The following is a 27126-nucleotide window of genomic DNA, read 5'->3' as shown; positions in this document are numbered from 1 at the left end:
AGACATGGAAGCTGGTTGACAAACAACAACTTGTCCAAGATCACACAAATAACAATTAGTACAGCAGGAGTAAGAGCTAGGCATTTCTCTTGCCAGACCCCATGTTCTCTCCATCACACCTGAGGGATCTGGTCCATGTGTCTTGTGTGGTCTCAGGGAGCCATGGGCAACATCAAGTCATATGATAAATAGCGTTCAGTGCACATGTGAAACAAGACCAACAAAACCCACCTTTGATGCTTGAGTGTTGCTCAGCAATCCATTTTAGTGTATTCTATAATTGTGAAGGGCCACTCAGGGACTCCATGTGTCTTTAAGGACACCCTTTGGGTTGGGAGACCTTAGCCTCCAACGGCTTCACATACAGCATTGCACTGAAGAGGAAGTCCTACCCACACACAGGTCCTACCACCCTAATCTGTGGTCACATTTCACAGGAAACCAAACTTAAAACGGACCTAGGAGGGGCTTTCTGTTAAAGGACACTGCTTAGCATTGAGAATCATTCACCCCACTGACTTACGGATTACTGGCTCCCGGAGTTTTCTGCAATGCTGCCACGGTGGCCCCTCACAGGAGACCAGCATCTCAGCACGGGACCTTGTGCTCCTCCACGGCTCTTCAGGTAAACTAAGGAGGCAGCTCCATCTGAGTGGGCATCTCACTGGCATAAATGATCATTAGGAAAGAGCTGACACCAAGCAAAAAAGGATTTTATAACATTCAATGCTGGGCCTTCTATAAAGCATCGAACAGCATAAAGAAAGCCAGCTCCCTTAACTCAGTTTTTAAAGAATCCTTCATTCTGCTAGAAAAAAGAATCAAGATACGTAGCCATTAAAAATTAAAAGACTAGATGTTTTCAATCTTCTCATCCTGGAGCTTGGACCCCCTGACTGTTTGCTACTAAAATCTAAAGGCCAAGCCAGTTGCTGGCTTTCTTGGCTGACCTTCATTAGGACAGCCCCCTAGAAAGGCAGCCTCAATTCAAAGTAGGTCATTGAAAGTAGAAGTTAAATCCTGGAGCCCCTGTGGAGAGATATATATATATACACTTTTTTTTAATGTTCTAAATTGAAATAATTTCCTTTCTGGTTTGGTGTGATTTTGGAATCATGCTGACCATCCTTCCACTCACAGGGATGAGGAGCCCAAGAGTAAGAGTGAAGGTGGGTACAATATTCACCCTCCAAGATGCCGGGAGACATCTCTGCCAGGTTTTTCTTGGAGAGAACAAACAAAACATAAATGAGTGAGACAGAAAAGAGAGTTAGTGTCCTCAAAGTCTGTCTGCTTTACAAGATAGTGACATGGCTGCAATTTATCAATACTGATTTTATTATTGTGTGCCAGTGTTACTTATCGGATTATCCTCTTTGTCTCTATTGTAGCATAGACCCTCAATGATGTTGCTCCATTGGATTCCCAGGGGTACCCTCAAACCACTGGAAATGGTTATTTCAAATCTCAGGAAGACAGCTGTAGGTATCAGGCCAATTGGAGGTCTGCCAGAGAAGTGACAAAACTTCAGAAAGCCTCTGAGAAACTCAAGATAAAATATGCCCCAGAGAAGCAGGAAAGGCAACTGGCATTTACAACTCTGTCTCTTGCTGGCCAGTCTGTATGTATTAACTCATTTGATCTTCACACCCAACCTTGAGAGTTAGGTAGTATTTTCCCCCATTTACAGAGGAACTTGAGTGATCCAAGTAGGTGTTCAAGGTTGTCCAGCCACTAATATCATAAGAGAATTCAAAAGTACCCTGATTGCACCTGAGCTGACCGATAAGAACAATGTTTCTTGGCAGCTTCCTAGGGTTCATCTTGAAGCTGTTCCTGGAGCGGCGTTAGAAATATCTAATGACGGTATTTCTCCTTCTTCCCTCCAAGCCCACTCAGACGACTCCATGAACAAGACCATTCTAAAACCAAAGATTATACTTTCTGTACCATCTGGCCAGTGCTGCCCTTAGCATCAGGGGACCCTGTTTCTAGCTCACTTTGCCATGAGTCAGGTGCTCACTTTGCCATGAGTCAGGTGCTGTCCTGGAAAGACTGTGGGGTTTAACATCTGACAAGTTGGTCAAGATCCAAATTCTGCCACTTGGACCAGACATGTTACTTTATCTTCTCCAATCCTTGATTCCTGCATCTTTAGAATGGACCAAGATCACATAACACTTGCACTGACAGCTATGTAACCTCAATAATATACTATTTATATTAAATGAAATATGGTACATATTTAACACTTAGTAAGCACTCAATAAATGTCAGCTCTTACCCCAAATTAGTGTTGGCCTTATTCCTAAAACATGCCCATAATCACCATGGAGTAATTAATACAGATAAATTTATGAATATTTGATTTTAATAATCTCATTAAACAATAGTAATATGCAACAGTTGCATAGCCTTGTACAAGCAGCCTGAACTAAGTAGACAGGACGACATCAGGTCATTTAAGAGATGTTGCCACTGAGGCTCTGGGAAGTTGACGAGGTGGTACAGCATGGTGAAACAGGAAAAGAAGGAGCTTTGAAGTCAGTCAACACTGTATGTGAATGTGATGTGTGACTTGTGTGTCTTTGGGTAGGTGACTTAACCTCTCTGAGCTTCAGTCAACTGTTGTTGGTTTGTTGTAACACAAAACTGGGTAAAATAATACACTTTGTGACTTGCTGTGAAGATGAAAGCAAATGTACTTATGGTGTCTGACACAGAAATGACATTCAGGAAATGGACAAGTGGTAGGTGAGCGGTGTCACTGCCAAGGTCACACAGTGAGTAGCAGAGCTCGCTCTATAAGTGTCTTTTTATGAACACCACTATATAAAGCAGTTATGTTCTTATGTCAATGATACTTCAATAATAATTTTTTAAAAAGCAGTTATAGGCACCATTGCAGATAATTGCCAAGGTCTACCAGGACCTGAGTTCTGGAGAGTTCCTCCAGGCTATGCCTACCTGTTCTAGCGTGAGAAAGATACAGTGCTCAAAGGGGTTACATCATTAAATAGAGATAACCACTTGAATCTAAAATAGGTTGAAGATTTTTACTGATGGAAACAAAATGTCCAGTGATGTTACAAAGTGAATTATCAATAAGTCTGGAAAGATCTGGTTAAATAAGTTCAGTATCAGTAACTTAAGAAAGAAAAATTACCATGGAAAACAGAATTGTGGAAAAAAGTCATTATGGGAATATACCTTGTGGTTTTTGTTTCATTTGTTACTTTTGTGGATAGAATACATTGGAAATCATCATCACGGTTCACTGTCTTTTTTTAGTAGGGATATTTATTCTTACTCTACAAGAGGATGCTGAGGTTCAGAGAGATTCCCTACAATTTACACTTTACACAGTGAATAAGAGGGAAAGCCAAAAATGGGACTCAGGTCTACCTGAGTCCCAAGCTCCTGCTTTGTGCACAAGGTTTAATCAGTACTCTGCTGAATGTGTTCAGGGTCATGATCATAGCATCACTTTCCTTCAAACTAAACAACAGCATTTTAGGACTCCCAGATAGACCACAAGCAATAGCAAAATCGGTGTATGAGTTTGGTTATTTTTTTTCATTGGTGATGCTAATTGAAAGACTATTTCTGAAACACTTAAGAATGAAAAATAGAAGTCCACTGTGCTGAAATGGCACTGTGCATAGTTATCTGCCATCTAAACCTAGAGGAATCAAAAGATCTGAACATGACATGGAAATTCTATATCCATGTGTTTGAACACACCTTCCATTGTGGTGGGTTTTCTGTTGAATTTAGTGTGAGATAAATATGAGGGGTGCCTAATAACCCAAACCCAACCTTTGAGAGAATTAAGCCTTTGTGGGGTTCCATCAGACCCATATTTCATCATGGGTTTTGCAGATTTCATCCAAGGCATTCAAAGCTGATGGTACTCAAGGATGTTGTCAATACTGGCATTCTGGCCCATATATCTATCTTCTGTGACTCTGTTCAAGTGTTAAAAGTGTACTTAGGTTGTAAGTTCCTTTCCAGTAGGCAAATCTATGCAGGAAACCAAATTAATGCAGGGAGGTAGCTTCCTGAAAACAAAGTCAGAGCTGGGTCATTACAGTCCCTCAATTAACCGAGCTATTGACAATCTGATGTCTTGATAGGCACCTGGGAGCCAGTCTGCCCCATGACTCCTTATGGATATTCATAGATCAGGTCCCCCTTACTCCTGGGCATGTCCAGGGATCTCCTGACCAGCTCCACCTCTATGGGCATTCCCCGTAAGAACATTTCCCTAACCCAAACTCCTCCTTCTGTTCCCAAGCTCTTCCTACTACATGGCTCTACCCACTCTTTGAGAAAGAAATAACCTAGGTTTGGGTTCAGACTGTTACTTTCTAGCAGAATGGTTTCAGGCAACTTATCTAACCTCTCAGAATCCCAGGTTATCCTTATAAGATGGAATTGCAATACCCACCTTCTGGACGTGGCGGGGAGGAATGAGATGTGGTATATAAAAATTATGTATTATAGTGCATGGCAATTATTAAAAGCAAAGTAAATGATAGTGGCTATATTATCATTTTTAGCACAATTATCATGAGTTTAATTTACATTCAGGCAAACTTTCATTAGATTCTTTGGCTTCTTTTCCCTCTTTAAGAGTTTTGACCTAAAGAAGTCTATTTTAAGGTGATTTCTCTCAGAAAGCTAATCTCATCATTTTCGTATTTATTTTAATCATTCATCTATCAAAGCCTCAGTAGTATCTTACAACTCCCCAAATGTACCAATCCTCTGAAAATATTAAAACTTAATGGAAAATGATAGAAACTTCTTTAGAACACTTTCCTTGCCAATTTCAAATCCTCACTGTCCTTCACGGTACTGATAACTTTTAGAAATTGCTCAATAGTTACCTGTTGAACTAGACAACATAACCTTTTTTAGTTGACAAGATACTTTCACTTCCATCATCCCACCTATGAGCAAAGGAGGGTGAGTGTTTATATCCCCTTTTTCAGGCTGGAGAAACAGAGTTGAATTTGCACAGTGCTCTGTACAGTTAGGCACACCCAGGCTGAAAGACTTGCTTCCCATCTTGCCAGGCGAGTGATCCTGAATAAAAGGAGGGGGCAACGAAAGAGTTATATGGAGGAAGCTCAATTCAGGGGTTAAGTTCTAAATGCACTTGAAGTTTTAAAGGAAGCAGTGACCTCATCTGAATCCATACTGTGCATTTGTTCACTAGACATATTTGGCTCAAGAGGGCTCTCGCTGAAAAAAATGACAGAATTGTTCAATATTGAAAAATCTGGGTCATTTGGATTGTTGCCGTAGGATGGAATCTCAAGTAAACAGGGTGTCCTACATAGGGTTCTGGTATTCAGCAGATGGTGTTATTATTATTGTTGTTGTTGTTATTGATTACATTACTCTCAGTCCAGTGTCTATTAGATTACCTGGCTTTTCATGCCCTGTCTTTGGATTTAAAGATGCTCTCAAACTTCTTTGAGACCCATCTTACTGTGAAACAGATCCTCAGAAAATGACCATCATATAGCAGGTGCTTAATAAATGACTATTTCAAGAAGACAGTGCTTTCACCATGGGCCCTTAGATGTCCATGGGGGAGGTAGGGTCCCTGGACCCTGGAGACCACCCCAGGGCCAGCCTGTAAATTGTGTCAGATGATGATAGATAGATAGATGATAGATAGATAGACAGATAGATAGATAGATAGATGATAGATGATAGACAAATAAGGGCCTGGCAGTACTAGCTCCAATCAGTGTGTTTCTGCCATGGTTTTATGAGAGCCAAAAGCAAATGAGGTGAAGCAAACAGGTAAACCTTTAGAAAAATGATAAGGAAACATCTGATTAGGCTCCTGATGATCTACATTTTATTTTTGCTACAGTCTAGTTTTATCTGAGCCGTAAAACCACTTCAGTGATAAGAGAGCAGGAAGCGGGAAGGATGGGGAAGCAGGAGGAGAATGGGGGGGGGAGAATGAAGGAAGGGAGGACGGAAGGAAGAGAGGGCTGGGAGAAAACAGCATGACTGAGTGAGGAAAAGGATAAAGCAAGAGACTATTTACTACAAAATGGGGAAAAAGAGGGAAAGAGAAAAATCCTACCATGGAAGGAAGGGCACCCTTTCTGCAGAAGGGAGAAAGAGATGGTTTTTGAAAACAAAATGCACCAGGAGGGATATATTCCAAAATCTGTAGATTGCATCAGACCATTAAGGGTGTTTTCAAAATCATTTAAAATAAAAAAAAAAAATGGATGTAGGTGCACATTGCCTTGAGATACATAAAGGAAGTTACTTGTCACCAAGACAGTTGCAAAATCTTTTTTTTTTAAATATGTCCATACTTAATAGCAGAAAAACTAGGAAAGCAGTCTCCTATATTCCTCAAAAAAAATCTATAATAACAATCCATTTTACTCCAAATGCCTCCATTCGTTGGAAATCCAATAAAATTAAATGTTATACTTAATTAAATGTAGCTGATTGCTCTGACCAGGGTACAGAAATAGAAATCCAATCAACATACAGCTTCCTCTAAGTCTGAGCATATCTAAGATGTAACTTTCTCATTTTTTGTGTGAAAATAGAAGAAAATTGAATGTAATTGTGACCAAATTAATAAACATCTGCATCTGAGAAGTCAGATGTTTCAACACATTTACTCAAAGCATATGCATGCATGCATGCACAGACACACATGTGCACGCACAGACACGCATGCATACTCCCTGGCCCTCTTCCCAAAATGTTCACACGGTAACCCCTCCTTCCCTGCCTCAACTCCAAGTGACATCCATCATTTGGGATCTGCTGGATGTGACTATGTAGAGAACCAAATGTGTACAGTACGCACTGTATGCTGGGTTCTTTCTCGTTTTTGTGGTTTAATGAGAAAAAGCATCAAGCCTTAATTCTGACCGCCCCCTCCAGCCTTGACCCAGTTTTAGCTGCAGAGCTATATCATACCTTATTTTCCTCAGCAGTTCATAGTTAGCTTTCAGCCATTTCCTGTATCTGTTCAGGTACACTGTCATTACTAGCATGATGTTTCTTAAACTTTGAAATAAAGAGGCTAGCATTTTTATAAGCCTTATCTTCGAGGAATAAGTGAGAAATATTTGAGAGCAAAAAAAAATCCTTCACTGTAAACGCATTGTTTTTCCTTCATAAAATATTAATTTTGGATCAGGTGAAATGCAGCAGAAATATTTATGATGACATGTCTCTTTGCAAGCTTAGTTTGGTAGCACTGGTGAATTCCCATTGGAGAAAAGAGTTCTCCAGGATAACAAGGAAATGTGATTTGTTGCTTTACATATTTCCAATTGTTTAAACTGCTTATGGTACCATAAGGGTATTAATTATTTTCGGATTAAGAGCCTCACCAAAATCCAATCCATTTATGAAATAAGTCTTTCCTTCCTAACATATTCACTGAGACCCCAGGCGGTTTTCAAGCTCAGAAGCCACCATCCTGGTTTTAAAGCCCAAATCTAATGTATGTTCTTTGGAAATCTTAAGCAAACGCCTATCTATAGGACCTTGCTTTCTTTATTTTAATAGTTTTCTGAAATATTTATGTGCTTTAACCATCAAACCCATTATCTTCTTAAAAAAATGCTTTTCAACCCACAAAGTACTTAGTAAGCTAGTTGAATATAACAACTGGGACCATCCCCTCCAAAACCGTAGGCTTATTTGGCTGAAACAGATGTTTAGGGCAGGGACTCCACTACACTAGGACCCCAAGCCATGCTGTGTACCTCTCTTTGATATGGTCCTCTTTATCCCTTGAGAGCAGTGGATTGAGTTTTAATGGGAGGCAGCATAAGGTAGAGCAATGTTGCTCAAACTGGGCTTCATTTTGGACCCCAAATAGCTCCGGAGCCTTAGGTGTCTGTAAATCCCATGAGAACTCTATCACTGAAATGAAAGCACGGATTTCTAAGCCAAAATTAAGAGTGTATTCTGTTGCTTCTGCCTAGGCTTTGGAACCTGGTCATAGTCAGCAGCTATAGAATCCATGTTGGCATTTAGGATGAGATATGCACTGGCATCTAACGTTTAATACAGTTGATATCTCTCCTTGTTGGAGAAATAAATTTTAAAAAATTTTAATACCTGGGCTCCACCCCAGGACACCTGGATCAAACTTTCTGGGGCGTCAGTATTTGTCAAAGTTCCCCAGGTAATTGTAAAGGGCAGACAGCTGTGAGAACCCATGCTTGCCCACCAGTGGTCATGAACAGCAGGGAAGGGCTTCTCACTTCTGAAGACTAAAACCTAAAAGTCATAGAGGACATTTAATCTTAAAGTTCCAGTTAACGTCAATCCCTATCTTTCCCATATCTTAGATAGTTTATGGTCCCATGTGATCCTCACAAGAGCCCTGCCATAGCTGTTGTGTTACCCCCACATTACAGATAAGCAAAGTGAGGCTTAGAGCAGGCAGATTGTTGTCCAACATATTACCAAAAAGCATCAAGGGGAACGGTTTGCAACACCAGCTTATTGTACGTGCAACATAGGGCACGTTACTTAACTTCTGTGAATGTCAGCTTAGTTTTGTACAAAATAAGGATGATAATACAGATCATACAGGGTTACCGGGGCAGAGCAGGGACACATAACAGGCGTTCGGTGTTCATTACATACCCATGTCAGGAGGAGAAGGGCCTTGATAATATATCACCTTCATAAAGCCTATGGACACAAAAATCTTTCTGTCTGCCTCGCCACACCTCATTCTCACCACATCCTTTACAAAGAGACTGAGATCAGATAGAACTATAGCATTCTTGGGCGGAGCTTAGACGCTCTGAATAAAGCGAAGAGCTGCTTCTCTTAGAAAGTGCCACCCATTACGTCATGCTGATGCCACCACCTGGTTGGCTTATACTCTGTTGTGGGTCACTAAGACCCCAAATTTTGCTTTTTAAATGCTAGAAGGTTTGGGATCCTTTCATGACATTTTAAAATTCTTTTTATATAATAGACTGTTCACATGTCTCGAAAGCTGCTAGTTATATCTTCTCTGAACTCTTACTAAGATTTTAAAATACGAGCTGTTACAGATCAAATAAATTGCAAAGGTTTAAGGACACGGCAAAAGTTAAGTGTTTCCTCCCCAGCTCCTACCTGTCCTTTCCTGATGTCCTCCATGTGAGCACTTTGGCAAAGCCTTTGCGGTGTTGTTCTGCAGGAAGCTTGATTAGAGAAGACAATAAAATGAGAGAAACATAATAACGTACATCCAACTTTCTTGACGATTTTTTGTCACCAAATATGGAAAAATTATAGGGTTTTTTTAAGATTTTATTATTTATTTGAAAGAGCACAGGCGGAGAATGAGAGGGAGAAGCACACTCCCCACTAAGCAAGGAGCCTGACATGGGGCTCAATCCCAGGACCCTGGGACCATGACCTGAGCCGAAGGCAGACACTTAACCGACTGAGTCACCCAGGAATCCCAGAATTATAGCTTTTTTAACTAGAACTATTTTATAGAATCTTTGAGCTGGAAGAGACCTATTTGGCCCAACTGATCATTTTTCAGGTGAAAAACAGGCAGAGCATTTCAGTGTTTTGTTCAAGGCTACACAGTAGATTGCAGGTGGGGCTGGAAAGCAACTTCTTCCCTGGGGCCACCTCCCCAGGCCTCTGATCTGAGGCAGTAAGCCCTTGGAAGGGATTGTCCTGCACCCTGCAATTCCTTCACTCTGTACCTAAGAGCTGAGCAAGAGCCAGGCACAGAGGGGGCCCTCCACTAAAATTGTCTTTCTGTACCCCATCTCAACACTGCTAACTGATGCACTCAAAGAAATGAAGTGAGTGTATAAGCAACATATTTAAGTGGTGGGTGGTCCTAAAATGGGGAAGGGGGTGCAAATCTGTCCTGCATGACCATAATCAAGTAATTTAATTCCTCTAAATATTAATATCCAAAAATCAATGTCAATATAACCCTAGAAACCCAAATGTACCACAGCTGATGTTATAGCAACCTGAAGACTTTACTTTGTTATACAAGCAATTCCCAAGCATCTTTCCATAACATTGTACCATTTGCAAAACATTTCCAGATGCATCAACTGATTTCTTACTTAAAACAACATGGTAAAAGAAAGATATGGGCATTAGCATTTATAAATGAGGAGACGGGGACTGCTCCTACAAGGTCACACAGCCAGTTAATGACGGCGCTGGGACCCAGTACCATCCTTCCACGTCCAGTGCATATCGTTTCTGTTATATGGATGAAGGTTCAAGCCCTGTTCCCCACCTCCATGGAGGAGACAACTTTCAAAGAGGCCAAGCACTAGACATTCCACACGACATCCAGAGAGGACTGTCAGCGGATGAGAGTCTAGCAGCTGCCTCTCGTTTCCCTGCTGCCACTCGCTAGAAGCTGAAGGTAGGGCATGCAGCTGTGAAGTCACACATGGAGCTTAGTCTGGTTCTTTAGTAACTTTCCTGCTGTTACTGGTCCAGGATCACACAGCTCAAGTCCAAAGCCCATCCTTTGTCATGCATGATCCCTGACAATCAAAACCCAGTGGATCTTCCCAAGTTCCTTTCCACTTACTATCAACATCCAAGCTGCTGACCCCCGTGGTCCCACCAACCTGGGCAAAGCCTGTCAGGAATGTTGGGTATTCTAACATCTTCATATCTTTGCACATGGCGCTGCATTTGCCCAGCACACCTCCCCTAATTCTGAGCCAAGAAGAGGTAGACTTAATCTGCAAGACTCAGTTCAAGTGCTCTCTCCTTTGTGAAGTTTCCCCTGGCCTCCAAGGCATAGAGGATTTGTTTTGTTTTATATGTATCTGTTTTTACAAAGCACTTTGATAACAGCCATCATAGAAAGAGGCAGAATCTATATTATACTGAGTTTTAGGAGTTCCTTGAGGACAGAGGCTGTGTCTTATTGGGCACAATATTTGCACAAAGTAAGTTTTCAGTAAATGGCAGTTGGATAAGTGGATGGATAAATGCCAACAGATGGATGGCAGAACAATCTAGAAGTGCCTAGAGCTCAGTGGGGTGTAATATGGTGACTGGCCAGGAAATGGCATTTTTGAGTTCTGTGCATTCGGACTTTTCTTGCAGATGGGTCACCTTGGGCACATAAGTTAACTTCCCTGAACCTCATTCTTTTTAACATTGAAGTCCACTCCCTAACCTGCTATGCTAACTGGGATCCCCAGGAGGCTGATGGGTAGAAACCGCATCAATGCCTCTTCACACTTGGTTTCCTGTTGAGTTTGGCCAATGGGAGACAGCAGCAGGAGATTCTGGCCAAGAGAAGTGTGAGATGGGGTTTTGTACACACCCACCACACTATCTCCCTGTGTGTCCCTCATACGGTGGAAGCCACCACAGTTCCTTCCCACTAGCCCCATGTCTGGGTCCCAGTGACCCCTGGCTCCCCTGACTCCTCCAGGCCCAGGCATGGCCTAAGCACCCCCAGGCCCTTCATTTTACTTTGTAGTTTCCCCATACCCTGTCCATACCTTTTAAGCCATCTCCTTATTAAACTTCTCAAATTACCAATTTGAGCCTGCTGTTTCTTGCCAGAACCCCAATTGACTCCATGGGCAATATCCTTCATACCCCCGAGGTCTTTGTGTAGATTAAATGTAATTATTGATGTAAAGCTCCTACTGAATACTCCCAGGGTCTCTGCAGCTAATGTATATGGTAAACGGAGTTAATAATCTCTCCTATGTGGATGAATACAAGCCACAAATAAAATGTTCTGCCCTATGCGAAGCGCTATAGAAATGTAGCTTCCAATAAATATTTCATGGCAGGTCACGCTTGGAAAAGAGAAGCATCCCTTCTCCTGCACGTGCACAGGCGCCCAGAGCAGAACCCACCAAGCAGGGGCTAACACATCCTGTGTGCCCAGGGGAAGTACACAATTGCACACTAGGGAAAACCAGACTCAGGGTGTGTGTGCTCAGCTCCCCGGGGCAGACGGGCTGGATCCTGACAGAAAGAGGACAGCATGTCAGGGAAAGGTCCCCTCCCCCACCCCACTCCAGAAATAAACCAGTTATCGACCTGGATTGATTCTCTCCCCATCACTTCCTCTAAGCAGGCACCTGTGTCCCATTTTAACAAGAAACGACAGTAGCGTGTTCACCAGAATTAAAACATGATGTGTCTGGCTCAGTAACAAGTTCACTTTTTGTTTCCACAGGCTGAACTGAAGATCCCTCTTATTTGCGGGGTGCCAAGAACTATGAACAGACAGTAAGTACCGTGATGTCACTATGAATCCCAATCTCCCCTCTCCTAGTGGAGGAAGGAAGGGTGCCAATGTGCTCCCGTGGGAAGGGCGTTTCCAGTTTCAGGGCCAAGCTGGAGAGGTTGGGGTCGAGGACATGTGTGTTGGTGTTCACAGAGCATCTTTCCCATAGCACCGGCGTTTTCTATGGGCAGGCCTTTTGTTCTTGCACAGCAAGGGTGTGTGGCTGGGATAGGGACAAGATGCCCCAGCGCCACAGTGCCAGAAGGGCACCCCGAAATACCACCCATCGCGTCACACCCCCGTGCATGAAGGTAGAACTAAAGGAACTGTGGTTGCCAAACTTGTTCCCACAACAGAGAACTTGGAGTCCAACCATCTCTGTGTGGAGCACCCAGAGGGCTGATGTGGTCAGTTTAGGATATCCGAATGTGTATCTGAGTCTGCAAAAAATCCATCCTGTTCGTGATGTCTATGACTATAACATATAAATTTAAAAAAAAAAGCAGGCCTCCAAGTTGTAAGAAATATTTATAATGAAAAACACACACACAAAAACTTTTAAATTGAGAAAATATGGTATACTAATTTTAAAATCAATCTACTTTGCTTTATTTTGCCAATCGGAAAGGTAGCACTGCTATTCTCACTGTCATCGTGTGAGACAGAGCATGAGTTTCAGAGTCAGGAAGACCTAGTGTAAATCCCTTGTTTTGCCCCATCATTTTACATCTGTATGATATTTGGGAAGTTACCTGACCTTCCCTCCAGAAAGCAGGGTCTGGCCTGGAGAAGGAGGACTGCCGGATCTCTGGGTGGATTCCCAGACCTGGAGGGAGCCTGGGGGAGAGCCCACGGTAACCAGGTTATGCCTGGGTCTCCCAGGTGGGTGCTGGAGGCAGGGTTGCTGTCCAGAGTGACATGGAGGCAGCAGCTCAGCATCACAGCTGTCCCAGATGCCCACAGGTGTTGGGGGGGGGCAACCTGACACACAGCCAGGCCCAAGCCTATGGTATGCAGAAGCTGGGGCTGCTGCTTTTCTTCTTGCCATGCAGCGGGAGCTTCCTGGCACACCGTTCATGGGTGGGCTCTGCGTCTGCCTCTGAATCTAGTTTATGGAGCATCTCCTCCATGCGAGGTGCCAGGACTCCCTTCTTTTATATTTGATCCTCCGGTGGCGAGTGGGGCCACATGGCAGGCACCACTACCTTCTCTGAGCATCACCTTCCTGGTCTAAGTGACTCCTCTGAGACAGCACAGAAAGTGGGGGTGGAGCCAGGGCTGGGATTTGAGTCTGTCTGACTCCAAATTCAGTGCTCCTTCTGTTTATCTCAGCTCTGTGGGAAACTGAGGAAGGCAGGGGCTGGGCGGGTGAGGCAAGGGTAGGTCAGAGAGCTGGCTGATCCAGGGTCGCATGACAAAGAGGTTGAAGTATAATCACTGATGAAGGTGGCAGACAGCAGCTTCATTGTAAGATAAACAAATAAATGGTCTGTGGCAGTGGAATGAACAGTGAGGCAGACGCATCTGCTTCCCACCAAACTGGGTGCCTTAAAACAACCAAAAATGTATTATTTCACAGTTCAGGGGGCTAGAAGTCCAAAATCAAGGTGTGGGCAGGCCACTGCTCACTTCAAAACCTCAAGGGAAGATGCCTTCTTACCACCACCACCACCATCCCTGCCCCTGGCTTCTGGTGGCCCAAGATGCTCCTCGGCATGTGCCTGCATCACTCCGCCATCTATCTCCACCTTCACTGGCCTTTTTCTCTCTGTGTCTATGCCTTCTCGTCCTCTGCCTGTCTCAGATCTCCCCTGCCTTTCTCTTATAAGGACATTTGTCATTGGGTTTAGGGTCCCTCTAGATAATCCGGGATGATTTCATCTCAAAATCCTTAACTTAATTACATCGACGAAGACCCTTCTTCTTCATAAGGTCATGTTCACAAGTGCCCAGGATTTGGGCATGGAAATATTTTAGGGCTGCCATTCAACTCACTAGGGCAAACTTTATTTTCAGACCCACCCCTTTCTTTGGGGGCACTGTGGGGTTATTTTGACAATCTCAGCGCCTCCCTTATAAAGATGAGTAAGATCTAATTCCTACCCTCAAACAGCATTAGCTGTATGTCGGGCAGATCATTTTAGTCTTACGCAGCAGGTGATGGGAAAGTGTCACCAATGCTAAGGATTCTGGATGTCATGGTTCTAAATTGCTTCTGAAATTAGCAGGCTATTCATGTTTCCTCTCCCTGCGACAAAGCTTTCAGCTTCCTGAACAGTCAATCAGAGTACCTAAGACCGCACTCTTTGGAGCACATTGGTGCTGTTAGAGAAGACAGACCTACTTACTCCATCGGGTCTGGATGAAGGGGTCTTGGGTTTGGTTCCAGGATCTCTCCATCATTCTGAACAGAACTGATAAGAACCTTGGTGCTATAGCTCTGAGTGTTTTGGAAGAGATGGAGGTCATGAGAGTGATTGCTTCTGGGCCCTTCCAGTAAGCAAACGCCCTGCCCTGGCCAGGCTGCTTCGGGCACTCAAGAGGGAGACACACTCACGCATCCCAGACTGGAGACTGATCGGCGCAAGTGCCCCTGTATTGCCCACTTTGAAACGTGCTGAAAAGGCGTGACAGCCAACTAGTTTTATTCACTGTTAAAATCATTCACAGTCCTCATGGAAATTTTAGAAAATACGCAAAAGTACAATGAACAAAACAAAAGTCACCATTTATCCAAGCAACCAAAAATAACCACTATTTTGCTGCAGGTTTTTGAAGCCATTTTTCTGTATCCTTGTGTAATATTTTAAAATTTCAGCAAACCTACTTTTAAAACTTCTACTGTTTTCATTCATTCAATAATACCATTTTGTGTTATGAGCACAGTCCAACATTATGGTCTTCTTCAAAATCAAAAGTGTTTTAAGGCTAGTGCTTAAATAAGGTTCACAATCCTTTATCCATAATTCCAAAGCCAAAGCCTCCAAAATACTGAAAACTGTAACTAATTTGGCAGCAAAATTTGACCAACAATGAAATTATGTATGTTCTTCACTTATCCCTCTTACTGTGACTATATCTACATGTTTCACAGCAGAAATATTAGTATGTTTAATGACCAGGCATTACTCCAAAACTTACAGGTAAAATTACTAGTATCAGTACATGCACAATATTACTTTCCTAAAATCCAAAATATTCTTAATCCCTCACCCTAAGGAATTTGGATAAGGAATGGCAGACATGTATTTTATCCAGTGGTTTATTTTATCTTGACCTTGGTGTTGGACATTTCAGTTGTTACCCATAAAGTTATATGAGGCAGTTTTATTGCCAAGATTAAACTTCATACTCTAGGAGTATTAGAGAAGGCTGTGTCACTATGGCCCCTAGCATGCAATGCTGTGTGTCCTATCACATGTAAAACAAATCGTGACAATCTATTATTACATAGGGACACAGGTTCAATCAAATTATCTGACAACAATCCACTATTTCTTCTCTTGCTTCAGGAAACTTGTCTGTCATATTCATTTATTTGGGCAAGAGTTGATGGTAAACAAAGCAAACCAACAAAATAGTCTGAGAGCTAGAGAGAGTCTTAGAGGTATGGAATTCAAGCTGCAAGCCGGGGCTATAACTCCAGACTTGAGAGTCTTCTTGAATACTCACTACCTTCTGAGGCAGTGAGCTTAAAAATTAGGAGAAAATTCCTCTTTGTATTGACACCATCAAAGCCAACTTCAAAGCAGTGTTATTCGTTGACCCTGTATATTTCGCTAAGCACATAACAATTCTCCTCTGCAATACTTTTCCCATTTAAGTGCACAGTTTGGTGGTGCAAAAGGCAGGGTAAAGAGATAAACAGTACTACAAACCAGGAGTGCCTATGGGCCAGCACACCGCTAGCCATTTGCATGAGGATTTGTGAGGCTATTCAGCATGAAACCCCACTCCCACTCCCACGTCGCCACATAAGACCACCAGCTGGGGTAACAGGTTTCCCGATTCAGAGTCAGCTAAAGACACATGTCTTGGATTCCAAAATCCATGATCATTGTGCCATATTGAACGACTTCATGATGATTAAGAATATCATCTTTACATATTTCTCATCAGGGACACATCCCCAAACGGAACGACTGTTTTGCTTATGAGAGGCATATTTTCTCTTTGAAACCTTGCATGATAAAAGCCACTCAATTGCTGGGTGGGGATGGATATCAGCTCCTCTCCAAAGAGCCCAGCTCAGTGGCTGGTACACAGGAGATGGCCAATAAATGATATTTCCCTCCATATGAATGCATGATAAAACTCCCTGTAAACTCTAGGTCATTTTTTTTCCTCCATGATATAGGTGAACAACCCATGCCTTCGACCTCAGGGAACAACTTCATTTGGGTTTGCAGGAATTCATAAGTGTAAATCCCACCGAATCTTGGGGAAACAAGAAGCTGCAATTTTGGCATCCCGAGATCAGAGTCTTGCACCCAGCAGAGTCGTCAGTGTGGCTGCCTTCCTAGTTCCCCAGAAGTAATTATGAACCAGCTCTCGGGCCAACCAGGCCCATTCACTGGTGCTATCAGAGTGGCATCGCTAGCATTCAGCTTCATGGTTGGCTGGTAATTAAAAAGCTGCAAGCTGTGAGAAACACAGCTGAGATCCAGGGTGAGAGTTTGCCAGAGGTTGCAGACATGGCCGGTGGTTCCTGTGCAGGAGCAGCAGGTGCGGCTGGCCCTGAGACTCATGGAGATGGGTGGGGATGGGCCAATGGAGCATTTCAAGATAGCTTCTTTCCCTCTTAATGGCAAAATTGCCAGCTGTGAAGGAACGACCTGACTTAACTCACCTGTCGCCACTCGGGAAAATTCCCTCTAACCAAACTTAGTCTTCTGCTGACTAGCCACAAGGTTGGACTTTTCATGCTTATGTCTTTTAAAAACATCACAAAGAATAGAGAAGGCTGCGACTTATTTTAATATTGAGTTTACTGCTATCATACAAGTAATGTATATTCATTTTAGAAAATTTAAAAATACAAAGACATACATACAAAGGAAAAATACTGTAATAGAACCACTGAAAGGTGGTCAATATTATGGGCATTTTTTAAGCCTTTCTTATAAAACTATACATTCTATTTTGTTTTTTAATGTTAATATATCATAACTATTTTCCAATGTTCCTAAAGTCATTTCCATAGCTTTACAATCTTCCATCACTTAGACACGTCATATTTTATATTTTCCCACTGCTAGAAAACAACACACCTCATGAACTAATTTGACAAGCTCTATTAATACCCCCCATGTCTTAAGATACTGTGCTTTATAACCTAGCAATAAGCAAAACCAACCACCCTGGGAAGTCCCATGAGCCAGGCCAGTGTTTGGAGGACCTGACCCACAATGACAGTTTATAATAATCTCATAGTATTTGATTGTGTAAATGTGCAGAGAAATTGAAAGTGAGGTCCAGCATTTCTGGTTGGGTCCTCCACATAGTCCAACCCACTAGTCACCCACTTGTTCTAGTTTCCATATATCCAACATTCAATAAGACACAGGAAGAGAGGAAAATCGACTTCATGAAAACCTTTGGTCATGTTCAAATGCACCTGATACCAAAAAGCTGAAAACCTTTTCAAAAGTCATGGATGGACATGATTTGGGGCCAAAATCAGGAAGTCCTAGAAAAAGGAACTCATAAAAGAGCAAAAGGAATTTCCCGGAGGACTGGCTGCCTGGAATTTCAGAATTCCTGGTGAAGAGAGACCAGGTCACAAACCAGACCACAGGCCAAATATCAAGTAGAAAAGTAGGAGGGCCTCCTGTGTGGTTCTGTTATTGCTTTCCACTCTTTCTCATTACTTTTCTTGGAGGGAGGGGGGATATTTTTTCAGTGATTTTGTCTTCTTTTTTTAAACTAGTTTTTTATTGAACTTTTTATTTTGAACTACTTTTAGACTTACAGAAAAATTGCAAAATAGTACAGAGTTTCCATGTATCCTTACATATACGCTCCCAATTGGTTTTTTTTGTTTTTTTTGTATTATGTTCAGTTAGCCAACGTATAGTATATCATTAACTTTTGATGTAGTGTTCAACGATCCATGAGTTGTGTATAACATCCAGTGCCCAACACAGTCTGTGCCCTCCTTTTTTTTAATATACATATTTTAAGAGCTTAAAAATTATTCTGTTGAGTTAGTCAAAGAAGGGAAGTATTACAGTCAAACGTTTATTTATATGACAGCACTCATAATGAGGAGGCCACATACTTCCATGATTAAGAGAGTGGGCTCTGGAGTGATCTACTGGGATTATCAGCTCTGCCACTTACTGACTGTGACATTTAAGGCAATGAGCCTCTCTGAGCCTTGTTTTTTTAATCTATTAAATGGAAGTAATAGCTATCTCCAAGTATTGTTGAGAAGGTTAAGTGACTTAATATATGCAGTATGGGAGCACCTGGGTGGCTCAGTCGGTTAAGCATCTGCCTTCAGCTCAGATCATGATCTCAGGGTCCTGGGATTGAGTCCCGAGTTGGGCCCCTGCTCAGCAGGGAGTCTGCTTCTCCCTTTCCCTCTCTCTCTCTGCTTGCTCTCTCTTGCTCTCTCATTCTCAAATAAATAGAATCTTTAGTATACATACATATATATATATATATATATATATATATATATATGCAATATGTTTAACACTGTGTCTGCAACAGAGGGTGCACTCCACAGATGTTGTAGCAGACTGTACTTTCTGAATGTGGCCACGTGCACTAGGGCAATGTGACTGGATGCCTCCCATTCAGAAGTGAAACTTTTTCTCCACCTTCGTTAACTTGTGTGGGCCTGTGGCAGCACTGACCAATAGAATATGACAGAAGGGACAGCGTGCCAAGTCTGGAAAGAGGCCTTAACAGCCAGGCAGCTCTGCTTCCTGCCTTTGGAAGCTGGATTCCACTGGTCATATGCTATGACCGCCATGCTGTGAGCAGTATAAGCCATGTGGGAGAAGCCCCCATGGAGAGACAGGGAAGCTAAAGGGCACCAGGCACCAGGCATGAGAGTCGGAAGACCATCTTGGGCATTTAGCCTGGTCCAGCTCTGAGATAACCATCTGAATGCAACAGCAAGACAGAACCTCAGAGGAACCCTCCCAGCTGAGAGCCAGGAGAGATAAAAATAAATCCTCATTTCCAAGCCACTGCTTTGGAGTGATGAGTTATGCAACAATAGATGTCTAGAATAGATATTGTCTACTTTTTTATGATCACGATTATTACTTAATGCAAGACCCTTTGCTGTTGAATATTCAGGATATAATTTAAAGATTCCTATGACTTGATATCCCACCTTAAAGAACATCCATTCTAGATGAGAATGACAATAAATAACTAATAGTGGGCAAGCAGAATGCTAATAAGGGGTTCTTTGCCCCATGTGTGTGCAAAGTGCTAAAGGGACACAGGAGTTATTCTGTCTGGGAGCAAATCTTGGAAAAGGGTACAGTGGTTGGGAGAAGAGACATCCTCACAGAGGAGGTGACAATTGAGCTGAGCTTGGGGCTGATGGGATGTCACTGAGCAGCAAATGGGAGAGGGAGCAGAGATGGACTAACTACCACAGCTGGAAAAACTCTATAAGGATTTAATACAAAGGGGTAACATTAAATTGACTGATAATTTGAATTTTGTTCCTTAAAAACTGATTCTAAGTAATTGGAGAGACTTTCCTGGCAGCTTATGATGTACGGTAGAATTCTATTTCCCGCACCGCTTTATTGGAAGGGAAAAGAAGGAGCCACAATCCATAATCAGAAGGAGGATAAAGGTCTGGGTTGGAATTGCAACATTTAAAAACTCCATGTTGATGGGCTGGATTTTCTGCCCAAAAATGTTGCCTTTTGGACAGGCTGCAATTAGAGGCATTTGTGCAGCTATTTGTTGCCATTGTTGTTTCTTTGAAAAAAAAAAATCTTTGAATAATGAAAATTCTACATCCAGATCCTCCTCTGTGGACTTTTCTGAGGATTTCATCAAAGATCCAAGAAATGTTATGAAGAAGAAACATGAGAACTTTCTCTGCCATCGTCTGCAAGGTCTTATTTTCTTCCTTTAGTTTCTTCAACCGCTTTAAATATTGATTAGAAACAAAAGTAGTCATAAGATATGCATAAGGCATAAAGAACAATAAAATAATTTTGCTATTTAAAGTTACCACTGCTTTTGAAGTTTCATCCACTATTCTGTGATCACAAATCCCCACCCCCACAGGGAATAAGTGTCCTGAATTCTGTGTTCTCCTTCGCTTGCTTTTATGTTTCATTTTACCACGTGTATTTGTATCACTAAAAATAATTTGTTTGGTTTTACCTGGTTTTGAACCTTAGACCCCCCAAACATCATTCCACAGATACGTCTTGTGCCCAGAATATGTGGTTCTGTTTTTTTTTATTATGTTATGTTAGTCACCATACATTACATCATTAGTTTTGATGTAGTGTTCCATAATTCATTGTTTGCATATAACACCCAGTGCTCCATTCACTATGTGCCCTCCTTAATACCCATCACCAGGCTAACACATCACCCCCCCAGAACCCTCAGTTTGTTTCTGAGTCCATAGTCTCCCATGGTTCGTCTCCCCCACCCCGATTTCCCCCCTTCATTTTTCCCTTCCTGCTATCTGTTTCTTTCTCTTTTTTTTAACATATATTATTTGTTTCGGAAGTACTGTGATTCAACAGTCTTAAACAATTCAAGTGCTCACCATAGCACATACCCTCTCCAATGTCTATCACCCAGCCACCCCATCCCTCCCACAACCCTCAGTTTGTTTCCTGAGATTAAGAATTCCTCATATCAGTGAGATCATGTGATACATGTCTTTCTCTGATTGACTTATTTTGCTCAGCATAATACTCTCCAGTTCCATCCACGTTGTTGGAAATGGCAAGATTTCATTCCTTTTAATGGCTGCATAATACTCCATTTTATATATATACCACTCTTCTTTATCCACTCATCTGTCGATGGACATCTTGGCACTTTCCATAGTTTGGCTATTGTGGACATTGCTGCTATAAACATCGGGGTACATGTACCCTTTCGGATCCCTACATTTGAATCTTTGGGGTAAATACCCAGTAGTGCAATTGCTGGGTCATAGGGTGAGCTATATATTCAACTTTTTGAGGAACCTCCATGGGTTTTCGAGAGTGGCTGCACCAGCTTGCGTTCACACCAACAGTGTAGGAGGGTTCCCCTTTCTCCGCATCCCCACCAACATCTGTCGTTTCCTGACTTGTTAATTTTAGCCATTCTAACAGGTGTGAGGTGGTATCTCATTGAGTTTTTGATTTGGATTTCCCTGATGCTGAGTGATATTGAGCACTTTTTCATGTGTTTCTTGGCCATTTGGATGTCTTCTTTGCAGAAATGTCTGTTCATGTCTTCTGTCCACTTCTTGATTGGATCATTTGTTCTTCGGGTGTTGAGTTTGATAAGTTCTTTATAGATTTTTGGATACTAGCCCTTTATCTGATATGTCATTTGCAAATATATTCTCCCATTCTGTCAGTTGTCTTTTAGTTTTGGTGACTGTTTCTTTTGCAGTGCAAAAGCTTTTTATCTTGATAAAGTCCCAATAGTTCATTTTTGCCCTTGCTTCCCTTGCCTTTGGCGATGTTTCTAGGAAGAAGTTGCTGTGCTGAGGTCAAAGAGGTTGCTGCTGTGTTCTCCTTTAGGATTTTGATGGACTCCTGTCTCACACTGAGGTCTTTCAACAATTTTGAGTCTATTTTTGTGTGTGGTGTAAGGAAATAGTCCAGTTTCATTCTTCTGCATGTGGTTGTCCAATTTTCCCAACACCATTTGTTGAAGAGACTGTCTTTTATCGATTGCACATTCTTTCCTGCTTTGTCGAAGATGAGTTGACCACAGAATTGAGGGTCCATTTATAGGCTCTCTATTCTGTTCCATTGATCTATGTGTCTGTTTTTGTGCCAGTACCATACTGTCTTGATGATGACAACTTTATAATAGAGCTTGAAGTCCGGAATTGTGATGCCACCAGTTTTGCTTTTCTTTTTCAACATTCCTCTGGCTATTCGGGGTCTTTTCTGGTTCCATACAAATTTTAGGATTATTTGCTCCATTTCTTTGAAAAAAATGGATGGTATTTTGATAGGGATTACATTAAACGTGTAGGTTGCTCTAGGTAGCATTGACACCTTCACAATATTTTTTCTTCCAATCCATGAGCATGGAATGTTTTTCCATTTCTTTGTGTCTTCCTCAATTTATTTCATGAGTATTTTATAGTTTTCTGAGTACAGATTCTTTGCCTCTTTGGTTAGATTTATTCCTAGTTATCTTACGGTTTTGCGTGCTGTTGTAAATGGGATCAACTCCTTAATTTCTCTTTCTTCTGTCTTGTTCTTGATGTATAGGAATGCCACTGATTTCTGTGCATTGATTTTATATCGTGTCACTTTACTGAATTCCTGTATGAGTTCTAGCAGTTTTGAGGTGGAGTCTTTGGGGTTTTCCACATAAAGTATCATATCATCTGCAAAGAGTGAGAGTTTGACTTCTTCTTTGCTGATTTGGATGCCTTTTATTTCTTTTTGTTGTCTGATTGCTGTGGCTAGGACTTCTAATGCTATGTTGAATAGCAGTGGTGATAGTGGACATCCCTGCCGTGTTCCTGACCTTAAGGGAAAGCTCTCAGTTTTTACCCATTGAGAATGATATTCACTGTGGGTTTTTCTTAGATGGCTTTTATGATATTGAGGTATGTACCCTCTATCCCTATACTCTGAAGAGTTTTGATCAAGAAAGGATGCTGTACTTTGTCAAATGCTTTTTCTGTATCTATTGAGAGGATCATATGATTCTTGTTCTTTCTTTTATTAATGTATTGTATCACATTGATTGATTTGCCAATGTTGAACCAAACTTGCAGCCCAGGGATAAATCCCACTTGGTCGTGGTGAATAATCCTTTTAATGTACTGTTGGATCCCATTGGCTAGTATTTTGGTGAGAATTTTTGCATCCATGTTCATCAAGGATATTGGTCTGTAATTCTTTTTGATGGGGTCTTTGTCTGGTTTTGGGATCAAGGTAATGGCGGCTTCATAAAACGAGTTTGGAAATTTTCCTTCCATTTCTATTTTTTGGAACGGTTTCAGAAGACTAAGTATTAATTCTTCTTTAAATGTTTGGTAGAATTCCCCTGCGAAGCCATCTGGCCCTGGGCTTTTGTTTGTTGGGAGATTTTTGATGACTGCTTCAATTTCCTTAGTGGTTATAGGTCTGTTCAGGTTTCTATTTCTTCCTGGTTCAGTTTGGCAGTTGATTCATCTCTAGGAATGCATCCATTTCTTCCAGATTATCTAATTTGCTGGCATAGAGTTACTCATAATATGTTCTTATAATTGTTTGTATTTCTTTGGTGTTGGTTGTGATCTCTCCTCTTTCATTCATGATTTTATTGATTTGGGTCATTTTTCTTTTTGATAAGTCTGGCCAGGGGTTTATCAATCTTGTTAATTCTTTCATAGAACAAGCTCCTCGCTTCATTGATCTGTTCTACTGTTCTTTTGGTTTCTATGTCATTGATTTCTGCTCTGATCTTTATTATTTCTCTTCTCCTGCTGGGTTTAGGCTTTATTTGCTGTTCTTTCTCCAGCTCCTTTAGGTGTAGGGTTAGGTTGTGTATTTGAGACCTTTCTTGTTTCTTGAGAAAGGCTTGTATTGCTATGTACTTTCCTCTCAGGATTACATTTGCTGCATCTCAAAGATTTTGAACAGTTGTGTTTTCATTTTCATGGGTTTCCATGAATTTTTTTAATTCTTCTTTAATTTCCTGGTTGACCCATTCATTCTTTAGTAGGATGCTCTTTAGCCTCCATGTATTTGAGTTCTTTCTGACTTTCCTCTTGTGTTTGAGTTCTAGTTTCAAAGCACTGTATTCTGAAAATATGCAGGGAATGATCCCAATTTGTTGGTACCAGTTGAGACCTAATTTGTGACCTAGGATGTGATATATCCTGGAGAATGTTCCATGGGCACTAGAGAAGAATGTGTATTCCGTTGCTTTGGGATGGAATGTTCTGAATAGATCTGTGAAGTCCATTTGGTCCAGTGTGTCATTTAAAGTCTTTATTTCCTTGTTGATCTTTTGCTTAGATGATCTGTCCATTCAGTGAGGGGGGTGTTTAAGTCCCCCACTATTATTGTATTGTTGTCGATGTGGTTTTATTTCGTTCATTTTTTTTCATTTTTATTTATTTATTTTTTTAATTTTTTATTGTTATGTTAATCACCATACATTACATCATTAGTTTTTGATGTAGTGTTCCATGATTCATTGTTTGTGCATAACACCCAGTGCTCCACGCAGAACGTGCCCTCTCTAATACCCATCACCAGGCCAACCCATCCCCCCACCCCCCTCCCCTCTAGAACCCTCAGTTTGTTTCTCAAAGTCCATCATCTCTCATGGTTCGTCTCCCTCTCCGATTTACCCCCCTTCATTCTTCCCCTCCTGCTATCTTCTTCTTTTTTTTTTCTTAACATATATTGCATTATTTGTTTCAGAGGTACAGATCTGTGATTCTACACTCTTGCACAGTTCACAGCGCTCACCATAGCACATACCCTCCCCAATGTCTATCACCCAGCCGCCCCATCCCTCCCACCCCACCCCCACTCCAGCAACCCTCAGTTTGTTTCCTGAGATTAAAATTTTTTTAAGATTTTATTTATTTATTTGACAGAGAGAGACACAGTCAGAGAGGGAACAGAAGCAGGGGGAGTGGGAGAAGGAGAAGCAGGCTTCCCACAGAGCAAGGAGCCCAATGTGAGACTCGATCCCAGGACCCTGGGATCATGACCTGAGCCGAAGGCAGACACTTAAGGACTGAGCCACCCACACACCCTCGATGTGTTTCTTTGCTTTTGTTATTAATTGGCTTAAATAATTGGCTTAAATAATTGGCTGCTCCCATGTTAGGGGCATAGATAATTACAATTGTTAGATCTTGTTGGATAGGCCCTTTAAGTATGATATAGTGTCCTTCCTCATCTCTTATTATAGTCTTTGGTTTAAAATCTAATTTGTCTGATATAAGGATTGCCACCCCAGCTTTCTTTTGGTGTCCATTAGCATAGTAAATGGTTTTCCACCCCCTCACTTTCAATCTGGGGGTGTCTTTGCGTCTAAAATGAGTCTCTTGCAGACAGCATATCGATGGGTCTTGTTTTTTCCTCCAATCTGATAGCCTGTGTCTTTTGATTGGGACATTTAGCCCATTTACATTCAGGGTAACTACTGAAAGATATGAATTTAGTGACATTGTATTGCCTGTAACGTGACTGTTACTGTATATTGTCTCTGTTCCTTTCTGGTCTATGTTACTTTTAGGCTCTCTCTTTGCTTAGAGGACCCCTTTCAATATTTCTTGGAGGGCTGGTTTCGTGTTTGCAAATTCCTTTAGTTTTTGTTTGTCCTGGAAGCTTTTTATCTCTCCCTCTATTTTCAATGAGAGCCTAGCTGGATATAGTATTCTTGGCTGCATATTTTTCTCATTTAGTGCTCTGAATATATCATGCCAGTCCTTTCTGGCCTGCCAGGTCTCTGTGGATAGGTCTGTTGCCAATCTAATATTTCTACCATTGTAGTTTACAGATCTCTTCTCTTGAGCTGCTTTCAGGATTTTCTCTTTGTCTCTGAGACTCATAAGTTTTACTATTAGATGTGGGGGTGTTGACCTATTTTTATTGATTTTGAGAGGGGTTCTCTGTGCCTCCTGGATTTTGATGCCTGTTTCCTTCCCCAAATTAGGGAAGTTCTCTGCTATTATTTGCTCCAGTATACCTTCTGCCCTCTCTCTCTTTCTTCTTCTGGGATCCCAATCATTCTAATATTGTTTCATCTTATGGTATCACTTATCTCTCGAATTCTGCCTTCATGATCCAGTAGTTGTTTATCTCTCTTTCTCAGCTTCTTTAGTCTCCATCATTTGGTCTTCTATATCACTAATTCTCTCTTCTGCCTCATTTGTCCTAGCAGGTAGAGCCTCCATTTTTTATTGCACCCCATTAATAGCCTTTTTGATTTCAGCTTGGCTAGATTTTAGTTCTTTTACTTCTCCAGAAAGGGTTTCTCTAATATCTTCCATGCTTTTTTCAGCCCCGCTAGTATCTTTAAAATCATCATTCTGAACTCCAATTCCAACATCTTACTGATGTCCATATTGATTAGTCCCTGGAAGTCGGCACTGCCTCTTGTTCTTTTTTTTTGAGGTGAGTTTTTCCATCTTGTCATTTTGTCCAGAGAAGAATAGATGAATGAGAGAACAAAATGCTCACGGGATAACAACGACCCCAGAAAAATAATCACTAAACAAATCAGAAGAGACCTGAAACCAGGGGAAAAGAAAGGGAAAGAAAGAAAAAAGAAAAAGATAAAAACAAACAAACAAACAAAAAAAACAGAATATGGTCAAATATGATCAGGCTGGTGAATGGATCAGTCCCACACACTAGATTTTGGGTGTATTTTGGTCTGTTAGAAGAAAGTGCCTCCCAAAATTTTAAAGAAAGAAAAACTTATATATGTACAAAAATAAAGGTAAATAGGATGAAGGGATGGAATATGATTGTAAAGATGAAAATTATAAAATATTTTATGAAAAGAATTGATAACATAAGAAGTTTGTTGAAAAAAGAAATGAAGAAAGAAAAAAAAAGGAGAGAATGTGATCAGGCAGGAGACTAGAACAAAGCCATACACTAGAGATTTAGGGTATATTTTGGTCTATTAGAAGAAACTGTATCTCAAAATTTTAAAGA

The 27126-nt window shown here is 41.4% G+C and overlaps 1 protein-coding gene across 1 annotated transcript in view; it reads left to right on the top strand.

The window, feature by feature from the left end:
* The first annotated feature begins 509 nt into the window (after nt 1-509).
* The window catches only part of CLNK (cytokine dependent hematopoietic cell linker), a 160599-nt gene continuing 133982 nt past the window's right edge, over nt 510-27126 (top strand). Inside the window, exons 1-2 of the mRNA XM_027600401.1 lie at nt 510-625; nt 12218-12270. Coding sequence (XP_027456202.1) covers nt 12260-12270 — 11 coding nt within the window. The 5' untranslated portion in view covers nt 510-625; nt 12218-12259. The remainder of the gene's footprint in view (nt 626-12217; nt 12271-27126) is intronic.

The sequence above is a fragment of the Zalophus californianus genome, chromosome 2 (genome assembly GCF_009762305.2).
Source record: "Zalophus californianus isolate mZalCal1 chromosome 2, mZalCal1.pri.v2, whole genome shotgun sequence".
Taxonomy (NCBI): Eukaryota; Metazoa; Chordata; class Mammalia; order Carnivora; family Otariidae; genus Zalophus; species Zalophus californianus.
Note: the sequence above shows the minus strand (reverse complement) of the source record. Positions and strands in the feature narration are given on the sequence as shown.